The sequence below is a fragment of the Rhinoraja longicauda genome, chromosome 17, assembly GCF_053455715.1.
Source record: "Rhinoraja longicauda isolate Sanriku21f chromosome 17, sRhiLon1.1, whole genome shotgun sequence".
Lineage (NCBI taxonomy): Eukaryota > Metazoa > Chordata > Chondrichthyes > Rajiformes > Arhynchobatidae > Rhinoraja > Rhinoraja longicauda.
This window is the reverse complement of record NC_135969.1, coordinates 24,499,128-24,525,569: the sequence shown is the minus strand read 5'-3', so window position 1 is coordinate 24,525,569 and position 26,442 is coordinate 24,499,128. Positions and strand designations below refer to the sequence as shown.

The 26,442-nt window shown below is 42.3% G+C and overlaps 1 protein-coding gene across 3 annotated transcripts in view; it reads right to left on the bottom strand.

The window, feature by feature from the left end:
• dag1 (dystroglycan 1) overlaps window positions 1-26,442 on the bottom strand; it is a 109,689-nt gene that overhangs the window by 19,558 nt on the left and 63,689 nt on the right. For 2 of the 3 annotated variants that reach the window (XM_078414370.1, XM_078414372.1), the window contains exon 2: window positions 14,324-14,745. In XM_078414370.1, coding sequence (XP_078270496.1) covers window positions 14,324-14,581 — 258 coding nt within the window. In that variant the 5' untranslated portion in view covers window positions 14,582-14,745. Of the gene's footprint in view, window positions 1-14,323; window positions 14,746-26,442 lie in introns of those variants that run through there. The other variant, XM_078414373.1, reaches the window with a different exon arrangement.

Below are 26,442 nucleotides of genomic sequence, written 5' to 3'. Positions count from 1 at the left end.
GATTAATCACTCTTTTATAAACTTCAACTCACCTTATGCAAATGCCTAAGCAGAAAGCAGTCAACTGCAATTGTTAATGCAATTCAAAGAGTCCAGGAACTACCTTTGATTTGCCCTAGTTTTGCCTTTAGATTCTTTTGGTAGTCTAGGCACTTACTGCCTTTTGTTGCTCATTGTCATATGTGGAAGTACATTCAATAGTAACTTTTGAAAAGGAATTGGTTATTTCCTTAGGAAAGAATGTAAGCTTTAAAGGAATAGAATACAATCAGCAAGACAAATTCAGAAGTCCATTCAAAGGCCCAGCACAATATAACAGGCCAAGTAATATCCTGTTACCCCTCTCTGACTCAATAAGACCATTACAGTTGGTAAGTTATGAACACATCCCATCTTCAGAGACAAAGCGAGCAACAAATAAGGCACACTGACTGTATGTAGCCACTGCTAGATTGAGAACAACATGATGATCACAAGGCAAATGAGATGCATTTTATGTCCCTGTCCAATCATCCAATGCTTCAATGTTCTGAGGCTTCCTTAATTAGAAACCCATTCCAGCATTGTAATGGCGGTCCTACATCATGTACAATTTTGAAAGTGAGAAAATAAATCTGAACCCGCCTTCCCCCTTGCCATCGTGTTTACTTTGATAAGGATGTCTCTCACTCATGTGCTCAGGATGAACATCCTACCTCCTATTCTTACATGCATTAGTCCTCTGATGCCAGGGACTATGAGCCTTTAGTTTTTTTCCCCAGCTCTCTTGTGGCCTGAACAACTCTTTGTATATGAGCAGTTTGCATCAGTAGGAAAGTGTAATCCAATCAGAACGTTATCCAATCTGACGTTTATTTTATAATGTAGTATAATCCAGCCAGAACACTCCCCAGCCTAATTTATAGTTTTCTCTAGTTTGCTAATTCATCATTCTAATTAACATGGCGATTACAGGTTCAGTGTCCCAGATTATTCATCGAACCTCACCAAGACCAAATCTGGCCTTCAACAATTCGCAAACTCACGACCAGGTGTGCCTCCTATCTCCAAGTGGCAGCATTCCCTTTTACAATCTTTGCCACTCATCATTTCCAGCTGGAGCACAGGAATTGCAGCTCTCTAGTTCCCCAGTCTAGTGATCAGACCAGGAACTTTTCTGACTTGCAAAGCTGTATGTGCAGCAAATCACCACTGTTGAAGCATTGTTGTGTTATGGGGATCAGTGAATCGAGCAGCATCTGAGTGGGGAAATGGATAATTGACATCAAGGCAAATAGCCAGTATATAGAGATATATAGACCCCAGCATCTGCAATATAAGAAAATAACCGCAGATGCTGGTACAAATCGAAGGTATTTATTCACAAAATGCTGGAGTAACTCAGCAGGTCAGGCAGCATCTCAGGAGAGAAGGAATGGGTGACGTTTCGGGTCGAGACCCTTCTTCAGACTGATGTCAGGGGGGCGGGACAAAGGAAGGATATAGGTGGAGACAGGAAGATAGAGGGAGATCTGGGGAGTGGAAGAGAGGGACAGAGGAACTATCTAAAGTTTGAGAAGTCGATGTTCATACCACTGGGCTGCAAGCTGCCCAGGCGAAATATGAGGTGCTGTTCCTCCAATTTCCGGTGGGCCTCACTATGGCACTGGAGGAGGCCCATGTCAGAAAGGTCAGACTGGGAATGGGAGGGGGAGTTGAAGTGCTCGGCCACCGGGAAATCAGTTTGGCCAACGCGGACCGAGCGCAGGTGTTGAGCGAAGCGATCGCCGAGCCTGCGTTTGGTTTCGCCGATGTAAATAAGTTGACAACTGGAGCAGCGGATGCAATAGATGAGGTTGGAGGAGGTACAGGTGAACCTCTGTCTCACCTGGAAAGACTGTTTGGGTCCTTGAATGGAGTTGAGGGGGGAGGTAAAGGGACAGGTGTTGTATCTCGTGCTGTTGCTGGGGAAAGTGCCCGGGGATGGGGTGGTTTGGGTAGGAAGGGACGAGTGGACCAGGAAGTTACGGAGGGAACGGTCTCTGCGGAACGCAGAAAGGGGAGGGGAAGGGAAGGTATGGCCAGTGGTGGGGTCCCGTTGTAGGTGACGGAAATGTTGGCGGATGATTTCTTGGATCCGCTGGCTGGTGGGGTGGACGATGAGAACGGGGGGGATTCTGTCCTTGTTACGAGTGGAGGTTGGGGGAGCAAGAGCAGAGCTGCGGGATGTAGAAGAGACCCTAGTGAGAGCCTCATCTATAATGGAAGAGGGGAAGCCCCGTTTCCTGAAGAATGAGGACATCCCAGCATCTGCAATCATTAGTGTCACAAAGGGGTCAAGGAAAGGGCGTTCACGTCGCAGCCCTGTTTCCACCACTCTTTCCACCACTACACACAAGAAGCACAAGACGCCATTGTTTGCAGATTGAGAAATGTGTTCAGCTCTGGCTGAACAATTTCTAATCTTGTGACGTGGACTCGATAAGAAGTGTCACAAATAATTTGTTATATTAGACCAAGTTTGACTTTAAAATTCTCATAATTAAAGCCATCTTCAATTCACTATGCACTGCCAATCCATCCTCCACCTGCCAGACCTACTGTACAGCAGCAGTGCTCCAAGTGGGAGGCCTTATAAGGTAGTTATAGTCGAGTCCTCACAGAAAAAAAATGTGACCCGCTGCCAGGTATTTACTAATCAGCAGTACTGCAAATTCCAACAGGCAAGTCACATTTAACACCAGCACAAAATAGCTCCAAGGTTAAATATACTTTACCCACATGTTCGGGTGTCACCTTCAATCTGTAGTGTGTACTGAATGTCACCCATGACCCAATGGGCAGCCCAACCACCTGAATCAGCAGGTTGTGGGTCAAGGCTCATCGTAATAAAACACTCAAAGTTGCAAAACATCCCACAGTAATAGTTAAGCAAAATTCGGCACTGAACGTCAGGTGAAGCCTTGAGTTTGGTCAATGTGGTAGTTTTTAAAAAGTGAGCCAGGAAGTGCACTCGAAAAAGGAAAGGCAATTCTAGAGCCAAGGCCCTGGAATGTTGTGGGGAATGGGCTCCAAGGATGGAGCACTTCAAATGGGATGGGGGAAATAATGAGTTGTTTCCATTGATAATGAAAAGTTCCAGAGATTTTTTTAAAACATAACTGCCATGATACTTCAGTCTGGTGCGCAGGGAACAAACACCACAATGTCAGTGGTGCCAACATTTGAATGAGATGTTAAACTGAAGCCATTTTGACTGGACATGAAAAATCATATGTATCTACGTTGAAGAACAAGGAACTTTCCCTCGCATCTACTATCTTCAAGCTAATATTTATGCCTCAGTCAAAATCATGGAAACAGAACTGGTTATGCCATGCAACCATTTATGGAAGCATATTGCACAAACACTGTTTTAAAAAATCAATTATAAGATGCGAGCATTGCTGGTGAAGCCAGCATTTATTGCTCACCCCAAAATACTCAATTAAACGTTAACTAATTGTTAAAGCCTTTTAGTGAAAGTGCTCTTAATCTTGCAAAGCAGCCATTGCTGGAGGTTTGAGAGATGTGAAAAAACTTTGCAAAGTTCACTCAAGGCTGTCTGAGATGGATGTAGTGAATATTTACGGTGATGGATGGCCAGTCAAAGGGACTACTTTGATCTGGATGGTGTTCAGATTTGATGGTTGTTAATACTGCACTCATCGTGGAGCTGGCGGTCCCTTTGCTGGGGATGGACTTCGGGAGCTCCAACCGTGGGAGCCTGCGGACTTAACATCATGGAGCTCGCGGTCCCTTGGTTAAGGATCGACTTCGGGAACTCCAATCAACAGGAGCTTCGAGCGCCTCGGTCGCGGGAGATTTGAGCACCCCAATCGTGGGAGCTTCGACCGCCCCGACTGCAGACGGTTCGACTGTCCCGACCGCAGGATAAAAGGAGGGAAGATGATAATACGTTATTGCCTTCCATCCATCACAGTGGGTGGATGTTCATGTTCATTTTTACGTAGTTGTATGTCTTGTCGCTTTTTTGGTATGACTGTATAGCATATCAAATTCTTTGTATGTTTTTACATACTTGGCTAATAAATTAATTACAATTGAAAATTTTTAAATCCAGATTGGGCATCCATTCAACACCTAACAGCCTGACTCGTAGATAAAGAAAGACTTGACAGTCAGGAGGCATGCTGTTCACCACTGAATAACCAGTCGCTGACTTAAGAGTTGCAGTCAATGTGTGTAGCTGTTTTAGTTAAGTTTCTGATAATGGTGACTCCAAGGATGATCATGGTAGGACAATTCAGCACAGACTCACAATGAATGTCAAGGTGAGACGATTAGTTTGCCTTACAGGTAGGGTTGCCAACTGTCCGATATTAGCCGGGACATCCCGTATTTTGGGCTAAATTGGTTTGTCCCATACGGGACCGCCCTTGTCCGGTATTAGGCCCGGACACTGTAGGCCCAGAGGCCGCCTAACGGAGGTTGCATAGTAACCGGCCTCCGGACCTGGGCGGCTGCCATTGGTGGAGCAGGAGCACGTGGCCGCTGGCTGCGCAAGGTCACGTGGGGCACGGGGTGGTGACGTCAACTTGTCCCTTATTTGGAAGTGAGATAGTTGGCAACGTTACTCACAGGACATGGATGATATTTGGTTGTACATGGATACTAATATTTCCCGTCATCCAACAACTCTAGACGACAGTATGGACTGCTTCATTTTCCAAGAAAATGCAAATAGAACTGAACACGATCATCAGAAAATGTCCAGATCTCCAGGAAGGGGGCATTGATGACTAAAGGCTGCAGCACAGTGGCGCAGCGGTAGAGTTGCTGCCTAACAGCACCAGAGACCCGGGTTTGATCTGGACTGCAGTTGTCTGTACGGGGTTTGTATGTTCTCCCTGTGACCGCATGGATTTTCTCCGCGTGCTCCGGTTTCCTCTCACACTCCAAGGCTTATGGGTTTGTAGGTTAATTGACCGGTAAAAATAGTAAATCGTCCATGTTGTGTGGGATAATGCTTACGGGGTGATTGCTGGGCGGCACGGACTCTTAGGGACGAAGGGCATGTTTCCGCGCGGTATCTCTAAAATTAAAGTGAAACTAAAGGCCCAAGACACTCTTATGAGGAAGTTCTGGTGCTGTGACGATTGCCTTACAACATCCTCACCCATCTTACATTGAGCAATGTACAATTTCAACCACAGAACTCCTCGCACCACTCCACAGATCCAGTTTTATTGGAGGCTTCCCATGCAAATAGATTTTGATATCTTTTAGCAATAGTGGGGGCTTCAGGAGAACATCATGATTGGAATATAGACTCAGCAGTTCTGAAGATGGTTACAAACACTAATTTTGGGCACTCAAATGATGGCTTCTGCCTTCACAGGTCACTTCTTTTTTTTAAATAGTCCATCATTATTCACATCTGAATGGGTTAAGATTGCAAAGTTTTGATCAGTCTGTTAGTCGACCATAACACATCTATAGGTAAAGGTTAATTGTTCATTTTCAAGTAGACCTCGGGTTGCTACTGGAATGCTCTTCATTAAACCAGGTTTAACGGGTTCCATACACCACAACCTGGTATATTGCTAAGTATACTGCGATATGGTGGTACAGGCTGCGGTAGAATACAATTCTGCTGCTACTGATGTACAATGGCTCATGGAAGCCAGGTTTCATGCTGCTAGATTGATTCAGATCAATCCCTTTTAGCAAGGTGGTAATGCCATGAGCATAATAAAAGTTATCTGGCAGATTGGCAAGGAAAAGGTCAGGTAGGATTCTTTTCCTCACATTGGGTCACACTACCTATCCTTTAGATTGTGGCTGGCTTAGTGGTTGTCAAAAACACACCACCTGATGCCACCAAGTCAACCTTGGTAATGAACAGTGAAGCACCAAATCTAGAACACATTATGCTCTTGTGTTCCTTAGCTCTTTACCTAGCTATGTCAAATAGGAACATTCTGATTTATCAAGTTGAGAAATGAAAGTGGAAGTTTCCTTCCTGTTGTGTCATCTGCTGCCAGATGACATTATGCTGACAAAGGCCAAATCCAAGATTCTGTGAATGTGATGCATCAGGTTATTGCATCAACAGTCCCATGTAACAGCTTTTCTGAGTTTAGCATGAATCCCAAAATGTTAACACTGGGAAGTCATCGGGGTCAATGAAGGCCTTTATTGTCTTAGTTTTGTGCCTCGTTCACGCTTTGGTGCTGCATCCAGTTTTATTCAGAATTTTGTAGCAACTCGCTACTTTAGAAGGAAATGTCTTGCGATACATAAAGTTCTCTTCCTCAAGGGCTATCAATAAACCAGACTGGTTTTTAACTATAATCTGATAGCTAATTTAACATTGGCTCTTATTCTAGCTTTATTGATTTAGGTATATATATGTATGCAAATTCCCCAGCTGTTGTGGTGACACTTTTACACTGGTGTCGGGATCATTAGACAATAATGACCGTTCAGAAGTATTACATTGGCTACAATACACTTTTGGATGTCCCGTCATTAAAGAACTCTGAAAGTACAAGCTTTTCTTTAAGTGAGCAAATTGAGTTCAGCAGTGACACAGGCACTTCGACCCATCACACACATGCTGCCCATTTTGCTCGTGCACACTGAGCCCATTTGCCCACATTCGTCAGTATGCAGCAGGAGTCGCAGCTGGAGAAGTACTCTTCCCAGTCCCGATTGCTACCTGATACGGCCATTCATTGATATATGAAATGGATGCATTTCTGGAAATGTATTTCTTAGTGAAACTTTGTAAATTGTAAAATCTGGGCAAAATGCATCATGGGCTTTCTCGAATGTGCAGAGAGTAACATCCTATTTGTTAGAGTAAAAGTAACTAGACATTGAAGACACGCTCCAAAGAGTATCATATATCATATCATATATATAGCCTGAAACAGGCCTTTTTGGCCCTCCAAGTCCGTGCCGCCCAGCAATCCCCGTACATTAACACTATCCTACACCCACTAGGGACAATTTTTACATTTACCCAGCCAATTAACCTACATACCTGTACGTCTTTGGAGTGTGGGAGAAAACCGAAGATCTCGGAGAAAACCCACGCAGGTCACGGGGAGAACGTACAAACTCCTTACAGTACAGCACCCGTAGTCAGGATCGAACCTGAGTCTCCGGCGCTGCATTCGCTGTAAAGCAGCAACTCTACCGCTGCGCAAAAATTCCTAAAACGAATAACTAAATCAAGAAATTACTTCATCTCCTGAAGGGGACAGATTCGTAGAAGGACAGAAAAATACTTGGCTGTGGTTCTATGCATAGTCAATGTAATAACACTGAAACCTAACAACTACTTGAAACAACGTGGCAAGTGCCCACAGAAAACAAACTTACTAACCAATAAAAACTGACTTAGGGCCTTTAATGTAGTTGAAAAATCCAAAGGTGTTAAGTCAGCTGGCAACAAAATAGGTGAAGGGAAATATAACAAAAATAAAATGGAAAACTGAATAATAAGCAACTTTGGCTGACAGAAGATGAATTGGTTCTAAAAACAGAATCCTTGTACAATTATTTTACTAAAATGGGAAGTTTGCAAATTTCACTTGAAGTAAGCCCCTCATTCTGGTTGGTTAGTATATATAATTGGTGGACATTGGATCCTGAATTTTGATCTGAATTATTTGCAGACGTTTTTTTTAAACTATTAAATAGCGCTGTCTACTTCAGAACAAGCCTGGAGTCTGAGTTTCCCATGTGTATATAACTGCAACATAAAGGCTCTTTGTGCAGTACAACAAAAAACAATTCTACTCCTTTCTGTACAAGTTCTCAGAAGTTTTGGGAGCCTGATTCTCCTTGTAGCTCAGTTTTATACATTTTTACCCTGGCTGGAAGCAGGATAGATAGTGGCCTGAAAGAGGATAAGTTCAAAACTAACCGTGCAGGTGCGAGGAGACACCTAGTCTCAGTTGAGCTTAGTTCGCAACTTAACTAAAACAAATCTATGCACAAGAATTTAAATCCAAAGCATTTTAGCAGTTTTCTTGAATGCACGAAAGAGCTATTCTCATCTCTGGCCTGGCTAAAATATAGGACCCGAGCACGAGGGAAAAATAATACCCAGGCAATAGAGTATCGATCTCCTACTCCTCCCTATTAGTACAGTGCAATGTTTTTCTCCACTTGAGGAAGCAGATAAGGGCCAAGGGCTTTAGCTTTTATCTGAAACATTCCCAAGCACCAAAACATCATACTTGGTGCATGTGCAGCTGGAATCTATGACCTACCATCTTAAATCACTGTGGCACGGACACCTGTCATTTTTGGCAAACTTTCGATCACATTGTTTACATAAAGCGCCACTTAGCCTACTGCAGAATCACTGACGAATAAACCCATGTTTAGGCACCGTTCAATTCATGTAGAAAGAGCAGACTTATTGGCCCAAACAAAATCAAAAAGGTCCAAATGAAATCATGACTACAGTGTTGGCATTCATTATATTGCGAGTGTTCAGATAATTTCACATTTGATCGGTGAGAACATAGGCTCTGATAGCTTTTTATTACATCTGATTGACACTGAATTAGGTTAAGTTGGATACTGTGTGAAGAATTTACTGAAATTAATACTAAAGTTATAGTCAACTGGTTGGAATCCAACTATACAAATTTTATTGCCATAAATGAAAAACAGTGCAGAACAGGAACAGGTTCTTCAGATCACAATGTCTGTGCTGAACTTATGGCTAATTAAACTATTTCTTCCTGTCTGCACGTGATCCATATCCCCCCATTCCCGGCATAGCCATGTGCCTATCTGAAGGTCTCTTAAATGTCACAAACATATCCACTTCCACGGTCACACCTGGCAGTGCATTCCACGCACTCACCATTGTGTAAAAAGAAAATTTGCCCCGCACATCTCCTTTTAAGCTTATCCCCTCCTCACCTTAGTTATGTCCTCCAGTACTGGACATTACCTCCCTCAAATGAAAGATTCTGACAGTCCACACTATTTATGCCTCGTGCAATTTTATATCTACCAGGTCTCCCCTCAGCTTCCAAAGCCCCAGAAAAAAGCAATCCAAGTTTGTTCAATGTCTCCTTATACTTAATAGCCTTTAATCCAAGTAGAATTGTGGTAAACCCTGTCTGCACTGTCTCCAAAATTTCCACATTCTTCCTGTACTGGAGCAACCAGAACACATAATTCCAAATGTGGCCTAACCAAAACATTATAAACCTGCACAGCACTTTTGAATCAAATTCAATGCCCCAATCAATGAAGACAAAAATACTATACATCCTTAAAGGTGTATGGTATGTTTGCCAACAAAGGCAAACATCATTGCCATCATTGGTAGGGCAATGGAATTGTTCTACTTGTGTTGCTTCCTTCAGGGACTTGTTCTCTTGGACCCCAAGATTCATCTGCACATCAGTAATATTAAGAGTTCTTCAATTACAAGTATACATTCCTCTTATTTGTCCTTCCAAAATATAACACCTAGTATTTGCTTAGATTAAACTCCACCTGTCATTTACTCTGCCCATATCCATTTCCTGCTGTATCTTTTAACAGCATCCTTCACTGTCCACAACTCTACCAATGTGTATCATATGGTCCCACCATTAATCCCCGTGAAACATTGGTTACTTTCCGTCAATAACACCCTTCCTCCATTAACCCGTGACTTGAGTGGGCAAACCAGTTCCGAGTCCAAATCAATGTCAGTGGATCCTATGGATTTTAATCTTGTGGATCAGCCTATGAGGGATCTAATCAAATGCTTTACTAATGTACGTGCAGACAACATCCACTGCCCTACACTTATCAATCACCTTTTGTTACCCCCCGAAAAAACTTAATCACGTTTATAAGACATGACCTGCTGTAGACAAAGCCATGTTGACCGAATCCAATTAGCCCATCCTCTTGTTGGGAAACTGGCAACCGGATCAGTACATGGATGGGGAGAAAGAAAGCTATGGAGCAAAAGCAGGAAGCGAAACTCAACTGCCCGTTCCTTCATTTAATTATTTTTATACCCTCACTCTTATAGATTGCCAAAACCTCACAGGGTCCTTTCAGAATTGAATTATGAGCTCAACCAAGCAAAAGGTTATTGCAATGAAACAGGATTAATCTAAAAGTAATGGACCCCTGAGGTGACAGAATTTTGACAGAATTGTGACAGAATTTTTCTTTCAGTTTGGGAGTGACAATCTTAAGTCTAAAATTATAGTTTTAAATAAAGAAACTTTCAGAGGTACGAGAATGTGTTGGCGGGGCAGATTGGGAAATAATGTTAAGGAATTGAAAAAAATCATGATTCTCAGTGAATACAAACTTCAGTTAAAAAGAAAGCCGCTATGGGGCAAAAAAGATCTTTCGGTAGCTAAAGTTGCAGACTATGTTAGATTAAAAGAAAGTGTCCTTAAAGTTGAAAATAAATTATCTTAGCTAAAGACTAGGAGAAGCAGTAAAGAATTACCAAAATTTCATGGGGAGGGAGAAAATAGAATGAATACAAATTGGCAAGACTCAAAACAAAAGTTACTACGTAAAAAGGAGAGTAGCAAAACTAAACGTTGGTACCTTAGATGATGAGATAGCAGAATTAACAATGGGAATTAAGACATGGCAGAGGTATTTAAGATTTACTCTTTGCACTAAATACGCTGAAAGCATACAAAAATTAGAAGACAATCAAGGGGTAAAGGGAGTGAGGGACCCACGACAATTAAAATCACTTGCAGCAGATGTCCTGCTTCCTTATGGAAGTATTGGTGGCCCGATACTGGACAGGTTCCAAAGGATAGGGATAAAGCAAACATTCTCTGCTCTTGAAAGGAGAGTAAGAACAAGGGAATGACAGACCATTTTATTTCATTTCAATTGTCTGGTTAAGGCTGAAATTCATTATTAATTAAGTGATAACAGAGTATCAAGAAAGCTAACACATTAGCACAGAGAGTCAATACAATTTTATGAAAATATTTGGAACTGAGGCCAGGATGGTTAGGGGTAGGTTTAGGGTGGTGGGAGTGAAGTAGGTTTGGATATAGCATGTCTAAATTTCCAAAGCCACCCAATAAAATGCCACTTAAAAGACAAAGCCTCGAGTTTACAGGTAACCTCACTTTATGGGTAGAGAATTGATTAATAGACAGTTTTGCTCCAATTGTGAGGGCTTGAGACTACATCTGAAATATGGAGCTCCTTGTTTTGGGAAGGACAAACTAACAGGGCCTTGGAGAGTTGCAGAATAGAAACACCTAGGTGTACAGATACCTAATTCCCTGAAAGAAATGGCAATAAAAGAGAGTGGTGAAGGCAGTTTTTCACCCACATGCCTTCATCAGTCAGAGTACAGGAGTTGCAATGTCATGCAGCAACTTGGGAGTATTATGCAGTTCTTGTTGCCCAGCTGTAGGAAAGATACCTTTAAGCTGAAAATTCCAGAAAGCATTCACGGGACTGAGGACTTGAGTTATAAAGAAAGCCCGAGTAGGCTGGGACTTTTTTCCCCTGGAGTGCAGGAGATTGAGGGGTGACCTTATAGAGATACACAAAATCACAATGGGGTGTAGATGTATAATCACAGTTGTTTCCCCCTGAGTATAGGAGTTAAACTGTGGGATTCAGATTGAAGGGAAGGGGAAAAAGATTTAAAATGGGTCTGGGAGCATCTTTTATCACAGAGGGTTGTGGGTATATGGAACCTGCTACCAGATGAAATGGTAGTGTGGGTACAACGACAATGTTTAAAGACAAGTGCATAGAAAAGATAGAGTGAAATGGGCCAAATACAGGAAAATGGGATCAGCTTTAGTAGACATCTTGGTCGGCATGGATGAAATGGGCTGAATGGCCCGTTTCATGTATGACTCTTGCTTTTGAGGCAGTGCATTGAAGGTTCATTGATTGTTGGGATAGGCATCTTGTTTTATAAGGAAAGATTGAAGGGTTTATACTTTCTGGAAATGAGAAGGAGCAGATATTTTATGGGTTTGACGTGGTAATGCTGTGAAGCTGTTTCCCTCAGAACTGGGATGCATTACTAGAGGATAAAGAGTTGAATGCAAGGAAAAGTATCTTCTCTAACATAATTCTGAGGACACAAAGGTATTAAAGATAATGGGGACTGTAGATGAAAGTGGAGACAAATCCAAAGATTCTGATATTTTTGTATTGAATAAATGAACGAATAAACACTGTCACATGTGACAAGTCATAGTGATATTCTTTGTTTTGCATACCCAAAGCATGCAAAGAGTCACCACAAAGGGTGCCGACAAAGTTACAAGTATCCCATTTTGACATAAACCATTTAAAATACATTCCATTATGGTTCCCCTTAGTTCTTGGTGGTTCCGCCACACTGGGTTCTCCTTTGTTGTCACTCTCGGCGGTACCGCCAATGCCGGGTACTTTGTTCTCACCCTCGGTAAATGGTAAATTAGATTTGAGGGTCACAGATTACATCTGCTCTCTTTTCTTGCATTCCATAACATGAATCCTGATCTCTTCTGCATGAATAAAACTATTAATATTCATCATATCTCTATTCTTGTAACTTGCTTAACTGCAAATAATTTCAGTTAACAGGTGATTTATCCATTGAGAGTCAGCAGCTGTGCAATTTTTTGTAAGCATCTGCTTGGACTGAACACTGCTAAAGATACCGACCTGAAATCAGAAGAAACAACTTCCTTCAATTAACAGGAGTACATTAAAACTGTAGTACTGTACATTTGTAGTATGTGCAGTGTGATTTGAACCACCAGAGGGAGCATTCTGTTCAGCACTCTGTAAAAAGCCCTGTGACCAAGAACACCTCACATTCATTCAATCTGTTCCGAGCTGGCCCCTTGTGTGAAGAGTGTATTAAAACCTCTATTTGGGATTGGTATGAGCAGTAAATATTTGTGTTTCTGCTTGGTAAATGCCAAATAATGAAAAGTGGGAGTCAATTTCCAAAATCAGTGAAACGAACTCCTTTTCTAAGTCACACATCATCCTTCCTTGGACCTACATCTCTATGCCTTCAAAGTCACAATCTTGGCATTTTCGACATAACGGCAATGTGGGAGTACCTTCAAAATATGGGTGGTGCAGTGGGTTGATGTACTTAATGTTAACACGAGCAACAAGGGAAGGAAAAAGCAAAAAGAATGAACAATTCGTTTTATAACTGGCAAGAGGCTACACATTCCAGAAATAAGCTTCCCTAGTACAGTATCCACTTGCAAAATAGCTGTTTAATGCAAAATATGAAAACTTATGAACAAAATTTCAGATGTATTAATTGTTGGCTCATCTACAGAAAACTGTCATTCAGCTGTAGGTAACGTATAAGACAGCCTACAGGCCTCCAGCTGGAGCTGTTCAGAATGCAATCCAGATCTCAAGTCTGTACAAATCATCTGGATCAAGAAGCAGACACCTGAATCATCAATTCACATTGAAGCCGCCAATAGATTTTATGCAAAATCTCAGTGTCTGGAAGGAAGATTAGTTAATGCAGCAAGTATCAGAGATCAAACTCTCATGGCTCAACACCGACATGAAACACCATTTGTCATTATATATCACAGTGCAGGGATCGAACTTGGACTCCTAACTGACACGGTGCGGGCACTGAATCTGGATCCCTTGAGAGCCTAGAGCCCAGCTAGTTTGTGTAAACTTCAATACATTCAAAACTCCGCTGCCCGTCTACTCACCCACTCCCCGATCCGTGACCATATCACCCCCGTCCTTTACAAGCTCCACTGGCTCCCCATCCCCCAGAGAATCCAGTACAAAATCCTCCTCATGACCTACAAAGCCCTCCATAACCTGGCCCCATCCTACCTGACTGACCTCCTCCACAGACACACTACCACCTGCACCCTCCGCTCTGCTGTTGCCAACCTCCTGTTCCCCCCCCCATCCAGACCAAACTCAGATCCTGGGGGGACAGGGCTTTCTCCATTGCTGCTCCCACCCTCTGGAACTCACTACCCCAAACCGTCAGAGACTCCTCCTCACTCACCACATTCAAAACATCACTGAAGTCTCACCTGTTCAGCACTGCCTTCAACCACTGACCGTCACCTCACCTTCTGTCTCATTTTTCTGTTCGTTTACTTATTTATCTATTTATTTTCTTCTCTATGTTCTAGTAATCCCTGTAAAGCGTCTTTGAGTGTTTGAAAAGCGCTATATAAATGTAATGCATTATTATTATTATTATATTGAGGGAAGGTAGGCGATTCTCATTGACTGAAGACAGGAAAGAAATGACAGCTTAATTCTTTTTCAAATATTATAATACAAAATAAGAGAGATTTACCTTCAATACCGCATGAACAGGTAGTCCTTCAGTTGGGATTCTCATTGCAAAAGCCCGGCTGATGTATGCAGAGCCATCAGGGACACTGAAGGTCACGGCAGGCATGTCCTGCCCTAATACAGAATGCATGGAAGCCTCAATCTGGCTGTCCAAATCTCTGATGATCTGCAATGGCTCATTCTGCCAGTGTGCCAGTGCCATGGTCTCAAGTAACTCTAGAATCAACAGAGTCCTCCCCAGTCCGTGCAGAAGAAACATCTCCAAATCCACAACAGCCAAACTTCTTCAAAAAATATAGAAACAGGGTTGATCACGAAGGAGAGAGAAAATAAAACTTAACCACTGCGGCGATACTCCTATTTTAGATTCACGCTGGCCACAATCCTGTCACTTATCCTGGGCAGCTGACATCTGATAACAACCTGCAAGTAAAGAGAATAAATTCATTATTGTTAGATAAAAACCATTTAACCTTGTGGTAGAATCCAGAACAAGGACATTTCTTAACATTACAACTAGACAGTTTAGGGCTGATGCCAAGAAGCACTTGTTTGTAGTGTACAGTAAGCTCAGAACATTCTCCCACAAAAGACTGGATGGGGGAGGGGGGGGGGGGGGGGGAAGGAGGGACCATTAAAAATTTAAGAACTGTTATTGATTGAAGCAGTGATATCAAAGGGGGGTGAGTTCAGTTGAACCACAGAACAGTCATGATCCAACTGGCTGGTGGAGTAGGCTTGGAGGGAAATGTCTTCTATTAACTGCTTATTCCTGTTCTAATTTGCCTAAATAGATCAGAAACAAATCTCATTTGAAGAACAGGACTTTAAAAACCCAAATTCAAAACTCATTCATTTATTTCATGCTAAATATGCCACCTGGGGCACACAAACTACCTGCAGCCATTTAGTGGAAGATCAGTCATCACGCCAACGTTTACACCCCAATGATACAGCCCAGGCAAATCTCTGTCATACATTTGCACTGGTGCAGCCTTGCATTGCCCTAATGGACCAGCATGTACAATTCACAAAATGCAACTTCAAATTCAGCGACAAGTTATAACTTGAAGGTTCCACTCGAGGAGGATTGAGATATGTTTGCTGGATTCGTTTTGGCAAAAGAACACTCATGGTCACATGGGTTGATTAATGGAAAAATAATACCCCAATGCCTGATTGCTTGCTGGTCTCAGTAAATCTTTACTCAGGGATAGGGTGAAGTTGATCTGCTCACTGCGAGCCAGCAAAGAAAGAGGCCTCACTGGCCTTGTAAAACTCACCATTTTGTCCTGTTATTATAGCAAAACATATTTGAAGTGAGGAAGGAATGCCTGGCTCTGGAATTTCTTTCATAGAATGGACTAGTAATCTAATTCAGAATAAGCTTCTTTTCAAATGAACCTTTGTTGTGAATGGCACTCAATTGGCAATGTACTTTTCTGGTGCCTTCTCACATTTCCCAACAGGTGATTGCTTTCGATCAAGGTACTGACTTGTGCACAGAACCCCAAGTTCTACATGCCTACTTAAACTGATTACTTCCTCATCCCAAGCCCTAATTGTCCTCAGTTTCTCATTGTGAGAATATTTGTAAAAGCAGTAATACTTATGTGAACTATAGCATGTTAATCCATCGCTGTGCGGAGTATGGAAAACACTCACTGTGCCACGTTTTCTAGCCAACTGACAGCTTTTGATGAATATTGAAAATATGACTTGCTACAGTGATTCCCATTATTCCCACATTCCTTCTTCTCTGACATTTCTACATTAGATTAGATCTGAAGTGATTGCATCAAAGCATGCTTTCATTTCCAGTCTTCTTGTGAAAGCAAACAACTATTTCCGCCAAGTAGCAAGTGAACTGTGAATGCTTAAGTGGTCAGGCCACTGGGTCTGTCATTGGCAAAGTCCTCCAACACTGGCCACTTCCGTGTCTCATACTGACCCAGCTATAGTCAAATCTATTGATTGTCAGATTAGTCAACAACTCCATTACCATTGTATCATACGTTTACCAGAATGGACTTAGTTTCACTGTATGACCAGTGTTTCTAATTTAAATGCATTCCAAACGAATAATTACATGCTCCCACTGGTAAAGGTACTCATCATCCTGCTGTATACATGAACCTAGGAAGTTTGGAAGTCATAATTGAATTTAGCTGCAACAATATCTTCTCTTGTCTCCAAAGACTTTGGATCTGTCTTCACTAAGGAAGATACAAACAATCTCCCAGATGTTCTAGTGGCCAGAGATCCTAGGGTGATGGAGGAACTGAAGGAAATCCACATTAGCCAGAAAATGGTGTTGGGTGGACTGATGGGACTGAAGGCTGATAAATCCCCAGGGCCTGATGGTCTGCATCCCAGGGTACTTAAGGAGGTGGCTCTAGAAATTGTGGACGCATTGGTAATCATTTTCCAATGTTCTATAAATTCAGGATCAGTTCCTGTGGATTGGAGGGTAGCTGATGTTAACCCACTTTTTAAGAAAGGAGGGAGAGAGAAAACAAGAAATTATAGACCAGTTAGTCTGACATCAGTGGTGGGGAAGATGCAAGAGTCAATTATAAAAGACGATATTGCGGAACATTTGGATAGCAGTAACAGGATTGTTCCGAGTCAGCATGGATTTACGAAGGGGAAATCATGCTTGACTAAACTCTTGGAATTTTTTTGAGGATGTAACGAGGAAAATTGACCGGGGAGAGCCGGTGGATATGGTGTACCTCGACTTTCAGAAAGCCTTCGACAAGGTCCCACATAGGAGATTAGTGGGCAAAATTAGAGCACATGGTATTGGGGGTAGGGTACTGACATGGATAGAAAATTGGTTGGCAGACAGAAAGCAAAGAGTGGGGATAAATGGGTCCCTTTCAGAATGGCAGGCAGTGACTAGTGGGATACTGCAAGGCTCAGTGCTGGGACCACAGCCATTTACAATATACATTAATGACTTGGATGAAGGGATTAAAAGTACCATTAGCAAATTTGCAGATGTTACAAAGCTGGGTGGTAGTGTGAACTGTGAGGGAGATGCTATGAGGTTGCAGGGTGACTTGGACAGGTTGTGTGAATGGGTGGATGCATGGCAGAAGCAGTTTAATGTGGATAAGTGTGAGGTTATCCACTTTGGTGGTAAAAATAGGAAGGCAGATTATTATCTGAATGGTGTCAAGTTAGGAAAAGGGGACGTACAATGAGGTCTGGGTGTCCTAGTGCATCAGTCACTGAAAGGAAGCATGCAGGTACAGCAGGCAGTGAAGAAAGCCAATGGAATGTTGGCCTTCATAACAAGAGATCCTTCATAACAAGTTTGCCTTCAGAACAGAGGTCCTTCTGCAATTGTACAGGGCCCTAGTGAGACCGCACCTGGAATACTGAGTGCAGTTTTGGTCTCCAAATTTGAAGAAGGATATTCTTGCTATTGACGGCATGCAGCATAGTTTTACTAGGTTAATTCCCGGAATGACAGGACTGTCATATGTTGAAAGACTGGAGCGACTAGGCTTGTATACACTGGAATTTAGAAGGATGAGAGGGGATCTTATCGAAACACAAGATTATTAAGGGGTTGGACACGTTAGAGGCAGGAAACATGTTCCCTATGTTGGGGGAGTCCAGAACCAGGGGCCACAGTTTAAGAATAAGGGGTAGGCCATTTAGAACGGAGATGAGGAAAAACTTTTTCAGTCAGAGAGTTGTGAATCTGTGGAATTCTCTGCTTCAGAGGGCAGTGGAGGCCAATTCTCTGAATGCATTCAAGAGAGAGTTAGATAGAGCTCTTAAGGATAGCGGAGTCAGGGGGTATGGGGAGAAGGCAGGAACGGGGTACTGATTGAGAATGATCAGTTATGATCACTTTGAATGGTGGTGCTGGCAAAGGGCCGATTGGCCTACTCCTGCACCTATTGTCTATTGTGCAAAGCTTACATTTGAACGGCCATGCGTTAAACCCCAATAATGAGCATCAACACATCTCTACTCCACAAGCAACGAGCATCTTTGAACATTGCCAGGTCACAATCCACAAACAAAACTGTAGTAATAAACATCATTGTTACCATCAGTATTGCCCATATTAAATGTAAAAGATGAAGCTATTTGGGTAGAATATGCACTTTGAATTGAGCAAGTTATGCACTCTTTAGAATCATTGAAATGATACTAGAGTGTGGTGACATTTTTTCAGCAACTCAGAAGGTCAAGATTAGATATAACAGTTTAAAACTCTGCATGTTAAGAGAAACAGCACAAACCAGCAGTGTAACAGACCAGCTGCTGGACTGCTTAAATATATTAGCGATATTCGGATCTCCGGACGCAACAGTCTTTCCAACTCTAGAATTTATAAACAGCGAGTACAGCATCTGGAAGCTCTGGGCAGGCCTCCACAGTGCCCAGAATCGTGGTTGCCGGTCAGCCTGCAAGTAAGATTGAAGTGCTGGGAAGTACGACACTCCCCCCAAACCATCCTCTCTAACATCGTCTAAGCCAACCAACATGGTCCCCAGAAAATATCATTGGTAAAACGGTATTTCCCTTAAGTCCTAAAAGGGTACTGAGGGAATGCTGTGTGCTCTGTTTCACAGCTCTCCAGGCTCAGCCCCCTGGCCCAAAGGTTCCTCAATTAATTGCATGGACCAGAGAGCGTCATCAGGAAAAGGGAGAGGCAGCAGCATCTGCTTCATGATAAACTGTGGTGCTCCGATTTTGATTTAGATTTTTTTAGATTTAGAGATACAGAGCCGAAACAGGCCCTTCGGCCCACCGTGTCCAGCGATCCCCGCACATTAACACTACCCTACACACACTAGGGACAACTTTTACATTTACCCAGTCAATTAACCTACATACCTGTACGTCTTTGGAGTGTGGGAGGAAACCGAAGATCTCGGAGAAAACCCATGCAGGTCACGGGGAGAACGTACAAACTCTGTACAGACGGCGCCCGTAGTCGGGATCGAACCCAAGTCTCCAGCGCTGCATTCGCTGTAAGGCAGCAACTCTACCGTTGCGCCACCGTGCCGCCACTCATGTTCCCCACACCTGGAATATCTAGCAGTGAAGTGCCTTCCTTTCTTCCTCCCAAGATAATTCACCTCTATCATGAACACGTGATGCCCATTTCCATGCTGTATCTTTCAATCAAGAAAAGAACAGCCTTTCCTCAACAACCATCAGGCTACTGAATCATATTGTACAACCTGAACCACAATCCTACCTCAACCATAATCTACGATGGACTGTGTTTTGGTCGCAATTCCATATTTCAGATGGCACTATTGTGGTCTGATCACTACGATTACTGATAACTTATTGTATATTGATTATTGTAAATTGATTCGATGTGTTATTGCGTTAATGGGCATTTAAAGCTACACCAAGTCAGAATTTCATTGTTCTATTCCTGGTGCATATGACAAATTAAACATTCTGGATGCTTGATAGCAATGGAGAGTGTGAAATGTAATAATGTGATTTTCATGGACTGGGCAAGAAATTTTGGCATGCATACAGAAAGGAAACGTATTCAATTTCTGAGCTGTCTTTTCCAGCTCCAAAGCTCCATGCACATTCTTCATTCCAAGTCATTGGTTTCCACCCACTATTTAGACGGTGACTCATCAATAACTGCTCAAGACAGTAGTGACTCAACTAGGAGACCAGCCCAATATTTCACAATGATATGTTTACTTTTGGATTTGATTAGATGGCAAATGACTTTTTTTTGGTGGCAATTAACTAACAATTTTACACTGAGCAAATGAACTTGGGTGACAGTGTGTGAATGAAATATACAGACTATGTCAATGGATGACACCATTCAATTTAACCACAAAAACTGATAGGTTCCAAAAGACAAAATCAAGTGAAGCAAATATTGATAATATATTGATATATCATTTATTTTTGGTATGTCAAAATTAATTAGCTTCACCAGCATCATGAAGGAAATTCTGACGCCTTATGCAACTTCCGATGCATAACTTGTCTCGACGTAGTGGGGTGACCTGGGTTCAATCTTAACTTCAAATGCTATGTGGAGCATGCACACTCTTTCTTCAGGTGCCCCAGTTTCTTCCCACGCTCCAAAGATAGTGGTTCTGTTGGCCTGTGCTCCCGGTATCGGCGAGCGTTAGGAGAGAGAGAATGGGTTATAGAGACATAATGGGAGATTGGAACTGAGTCAATGGGCCAAACTGCAGTCTTCAGTGTGGTGAAAAAAATACAAAATGGTTTACAAGGTAATTTTTTTGTGCACAATTTTCATACCCAGACACAAGATTCATTCCAACATATTGCATATGTAACACCTGTCTCTACACCACCTCCCTCACATCGAAGGTACCCTAGTATCTGCATTTCCTTGTCACATTCATTTGGACACATTTCTTCCCCTTATGCATCCTATATAAATGGTCTCCTTTCCCTGGCAGGCTAAAAGCAGTTTCTGAAAGCTTATTCTTAAAATTTGTTGCCAAATGTGTCAAGCCCCATGGCCTGTAAATTCATGTACTGCCTTTCCTGCCTCAATATCAAAGGCAGGCAGCATGTTGAAGGTTTTAATGAGCTGGGGAAAAAAAGATTTTAGAAAAAAATTCTTAATGTGGAGAGTGTTGAATATTTTGCCAGAGGATATATAAGTGAGGGACCACTATGCCTTCTACGAGGGAAATAAAAATCAACACCTCATGAGGCAGACGGACTGGCAGTGCAGAGGTGGGATTAGTTTGCTGCCCTTTTAACAAGTACAATGGACTAAACACCTTCAGCCGCACGCTTCTGAAACACCTGCTGACATCGTACAGATTTTACGGTGCTGCAATGATGATTGCCCGTTGAGATTTTGTAAATTTTCTCTGGTTCTGAAACACTAGTCTAAATTCTTCAGTTTTCCCAAAAGCTCCCAACAGAATCTCTGTAAAAAGATAAAGAGATGATCCTCCAGAGATATGACTAGCATGTATGTGGGTGACACAAAGGTTGGTGGTGATATGGATAATGAGGGAGATTGTGTAAATCTACAACTGGATATAGATTAGATGGAAAGTTGTGGGGAGGATTGACAGATGGAATTTAATCCAAAGTACGAGGTGACCCAAAACAATCTTTCCAAGAGAAGCAGCAATTCACTTGGATTTGTCCAATCTAGTGCTTTGTATTTGCGAGTGTATCTCAGTGGGTCAGGCAGCATCTCTGCAGAAAAGCAATGGATGACATTTTGGTAGACACAAAATGCTGGAGTAACTCAGCGGGTCAGGCAGCATCTCTGGAGAGAAGGAATGGGTGACGTTTCGGGTCGAGATCTTTCTTCAGACATTTTGCATCAAAACTTCAAACTTCACACTGAAGGGTTCCAACCCAAAACGTCACCTATTCCTTTTCTCAAGAGATGTCACCTCAGTTACTCCAACATTTTGAATCAACCTGCAGCTTCTGCTTCAGGCGCAGCTCCTTAAAATAGAGGATGACTTGCATCTGCTCATTTTGCGGGTTCTGAAATGGCTAATGGAACCAAAATATGGGAATTGCAGGCTCTTCCAGAAGGTGCCTTGAGGCAGGCGGACAGGCAGTTTGAGATGATATGCTTGTTCCACTGGGTTCCCGTGTGTGCCCGATGCATGAACGTGGTTTGAGAGACCATCTCAAGTGCTCCTTCTCTACTCTGAGTGATGATGGGCCAAAGATTCCCTGGGTTTAATGGAGTCTTCCAGGAAGCTTTGAGCACATTTTCTGAATTGGTACTGTATCGAACAGCTGCTCTTCCTACGCAAGTGACAGCGTGGAAAGAGAGGTCATTTGAGTGCGGAGGCCGATACATCTGTCCGTCCTCACTCGCTTTCAGCAAAAGTAACCAAATAGAACTTGAGGGACAACTCATTATTAACTTCCATCCTCGGGGCTCTAAGCCCAACTGAAATAGACCAATTATTGCTTTAGCTGAAGATAAAAACTATCACGTCAACCTCCTCAACGCTGCATGACCCTGGGGGACATTGCTGTACTAATCAAACCACCAGGGAGAGCCCTAAAATAATGCTTTGACATTGTTTTTTTGTGAGCCGAGTGCTTTGGCAAGTGAAAACAGTACCATAAATCACATTATACCTTCAACAGTAAACCTTCACTTGACTTGGCACTGAACAGGCAATTGATTCAAGATCCTCCCAGGGACTTGGAATTAAGCGTCTAAATACATTTTCATAACCGAACACAAGAATGCTTGACAGTGCATGGAATCCCCGTATAACATACACAATGCCTAGGTCGGCAAAAATATGTGCGCAAACTAACCAATGGTGAAATGAGCCATGAAACCAAAGAATTCATCAAAACAAAAGACACTGCCTGAATGGAGCTCGGATGAAACAGACTTCCCTCCCACCATCCCCTAAACCCGCAGACAAGTTATACGTCAACATGGAAAATCAGCTGTTTCTCCATATTCTTATCAAGCAGGATTGTCAACTGCAGCGGAATCAAGGGGGCTAAATGAAAGAGTTAAAGTAAAGGCCTCCCATACTCCAATCAATTGGAGGGATCATGAATCATACATGAAAGCAGACCATTCATGCTTGTGATGACTGTTTCTAAAGAGTACCCAATAGGCACCACCCACCCTCAAGAAGTTTCATTTACAAGTATTAGTTAATTTCTCTTGAAAGTGACTCTGGAACATTTCACCAATCTTTCAGTGGGTCTTATTGCTCCAAAATAATTCTCATCTACCACAGATTTTTAAAAAATCTTAAAATTGTCCCAGTGGTAACCAATACAGTTCTCACTTCCCATGTCCCAAAAGAGCTTTCAAGTCTACACTGAATTCCATTCACAGGTACCTGGAATGTTTCTTTAACTTAAATAACCCGATGCCTAGGACAGGATACACAGCTGAGCACGTACTTGCTCAGTTTAATCACAAATTAGCAGGAAATATTTCAGTTCTTATCCTGTGATCTCCAAGATGAAAAGGTTTGAAAGGACTATTTCTGAGGAAAAGAAAAATATCCATTTTTTAAAGCCAAGCCATAAATTCATCATGACCTTTAGCTGGCCTTTCAGTTCAAGTGTATGACATAGCCTTCCTTGTGTGCAAGATATTTTAATTTATAATATATATTTTAAAAAGATTTCTTCAACATTGCCCTTTCCATCGTCCACTGGGGATTCAAGTCCAAGGCCCTTATAGTGTATCTCATTTATAAAACTTTTACCAGCCTTCCCTAACATTCACATTCTTTCAGACTGCAATGAAACTTTCAGGAGAGTGCAAATGTATAATCCTGCAATTCCCATTTGCTCAAGACAATAAAATAAAAATACTGCATCCCAATGGATTACTCTCACATCCACATCCCCACCCCAATTCGCTCAGTGACTGACAGGCTGACCTTTCCCACACTCACTGTGTAGGTTGAGCACAAATCAGTAATTCTGCTCGATACAAATCAAAACCACCAGCACAGGAATATTTTTGGCAACTTATCAGGACCATTCTCTACCAGAGTCCATGGATGAAACTGTGTAATGGTATTACCATTATTCTATTAGCCAGTTACATTGCTCTGCAATCTTCTCTCTCTTGAATTTTCTCTCTCTTGAATATCATCCATTGAAATCAAGAGTGCAATGGATCACTGTTGGACATTTCTCCATACACCCCCCCCCCCACCCCCCTCCGCTGTCCCCGAATGGAAAATAAACCTCCTGGGTGGAGATACGAGACAGAACATTGGAAACTGGAGTCATAAACAAATTGCAGAAAGAACTCAGGAGGTCAAGCAGCACTTGTGAAGGCAAAGGAATGGTTGACATTTTGGGTGGAGACCCTGCATCAAGCCTGAAGGATCTTGACTAAAATGTCAATTATCCTTTAATCTGTATAAGAAGGAACTGCAGATGCTGGTTTAAACCGAAGACAGAAACAAAAAGCTGGAATAACTCAGCGAGACAGGCAGCATCGCTGGAGAGAAGGAATGGGTGACGTTTCAGGTCGAGACCCTTCTTCAGACTAACTATCCTTTAATCTCCTGGGTGTCCTAATCGGAATTGAAATCAGGTAGTTGGTTACCTAACGATCATTTCCTTATAAGGTCAGAAAGGAACCATATAAACACAATGGACTTTTACCATGAGCGCCCAGTCCCTTTACATCCCCATCTAGGAAGGTCTCAGAGCTCTCCAGTTCTTTCTTGAAAACACCCGCTGAATTCCTCCAGCACTGTACATATTTTGTATACCAGAATCTGCCTTATTTCCATAGAGAAACACAAGCTTTTCTTTGTTCTCTGTGATCATGAACCCTTCTGAAATGGGAGGAAAACAATATCATTTCAGCGAGCAGTTAGGATCACCTGACACTGCCAAGTGAAATTACACAATTCTACTTACGCACATCTTCAAGATTGTGGATGACACAATTCCATTCCAGTTCTGTGGGTTCTAAGGTGGCTGATGAGCACCATGTGAGATCACAGGGAGGGCAAGTTGTGCTTAATGTGCTAGGTGAATAGCTAGCATGGGGAGGGAGTGCACTCATTCTACCACTTACTCTGAGCTTCTGTACACTCCTGATGAATGTTCTCAGTGGCCTGCAAATGATCTTTCTCTATTTTGAGGTTCATGGGTCAGGAATTCTCATAAATCAGTGCAGATATTACATTTTTTTCTTTGACTGAATCTTTTCTGCAGTCCCCAGTTGGTAATGTCTCGTGATGTTGCCTGCCTGAACATGAGCATAATCAGAGCTTCAGAGTAGGAGTTTTAATTTTGGTCACATTAAGACATTGACAAGAGGACAGTGACATTGGTTCACTTATCCCATCATAATTCTAATACACCTCCGAATCACAGGCTATTTTCTGCAGATAACCCAAACCACTGGAGAGAAGCCACCACTACTCTGCAAAATCTTCCAAATCCAATAGAAATACCGATCATAATATAACACTGTAAAATTTACCCCATCTAGGTTGAGCTATCACGTGCATCACCTTGGATCCACATTAATAAAACAACAAATTCGCTGCAAACACAATAAAACCTAGTCATTCAAGATTATTTCCTTGTTGTAAACAATGGACACAAAGGAAGGTTACTTCAATTTGCTTAAAAAGCAAGGGCCATCACAAAACCTATGTTGTGGTGCCTCAACATCAGCTTTTCAGCATTTAGGAATCCCACCACTAAGTTGCCCAATCCCAAGGTCAGTTTGAGCCAAGCTCATTTGACCTTATCAATTCAGAGGGCAACTAACTACACAAATAGTAAATGGAGATTTAAATTGATTTGTGAGTTGCAGCTTTGATACTTTGCAACTTGGTATTAGTTTATTATTGCATGTTTATCAAGATACAATGACAAGTTTTGTTTGCATGCTTTCCAGTCAACTCAGACTATACTTGCTTCAAATCAAGCCATACATAAATAAAACAGATATCGCAAAGAGAAAAAGACCAAGGTCAGCAATGAGGTATGTTGGAAGATTGTTACTAAACCCTAGGTTATGGGATGACCATTCTGTAGTATGATAACAGCAGGGAAGAAGCTGTTCCTGTATCAGGCGATACACACTTTGGGCGGCACGGTAGCGCAGCGGTAGAGTTGCTGCTTTACAGCGAATGCAGCGCCGGAGACACAGGTTCGATCCTGACTACGGGTGCTGCACTGTAAGGAGTTTGTACGTTCTCCCCGTGACCTGCGTGGGTTTTCTCCGAGATCTTCGGTTTCCTCCCACACTCCAAAGACGTACAGGTATGTAGGTTAATTGGCTGGGTAAATGTAAAAATTGTCCCTAGTGGGTGTAGGATAGTGTTAATGTACGGGGATCACTGGGCGGCACGGACTTGGAGGGCCGAAAAGGCCTGTTTCCGGCTGTAGATATATGATATGATATGATATATCTTCTGCCTGATGGGATAGAGTAAAAGAGAGAATGGCTGGGATGAAAAACGTACATTATGTTGGCATCTTTCTCAAGGCAGCGTGAAATGTTGATGAGGTTGATAGTGGGGAGGCTAGCCAACATGATGGACTACGATAGATCCACAACTCTCTGTAATTTCTTGCATTCCTGGGCAGAGCCGTTTTCAAACCAAGTTGTGATGCATT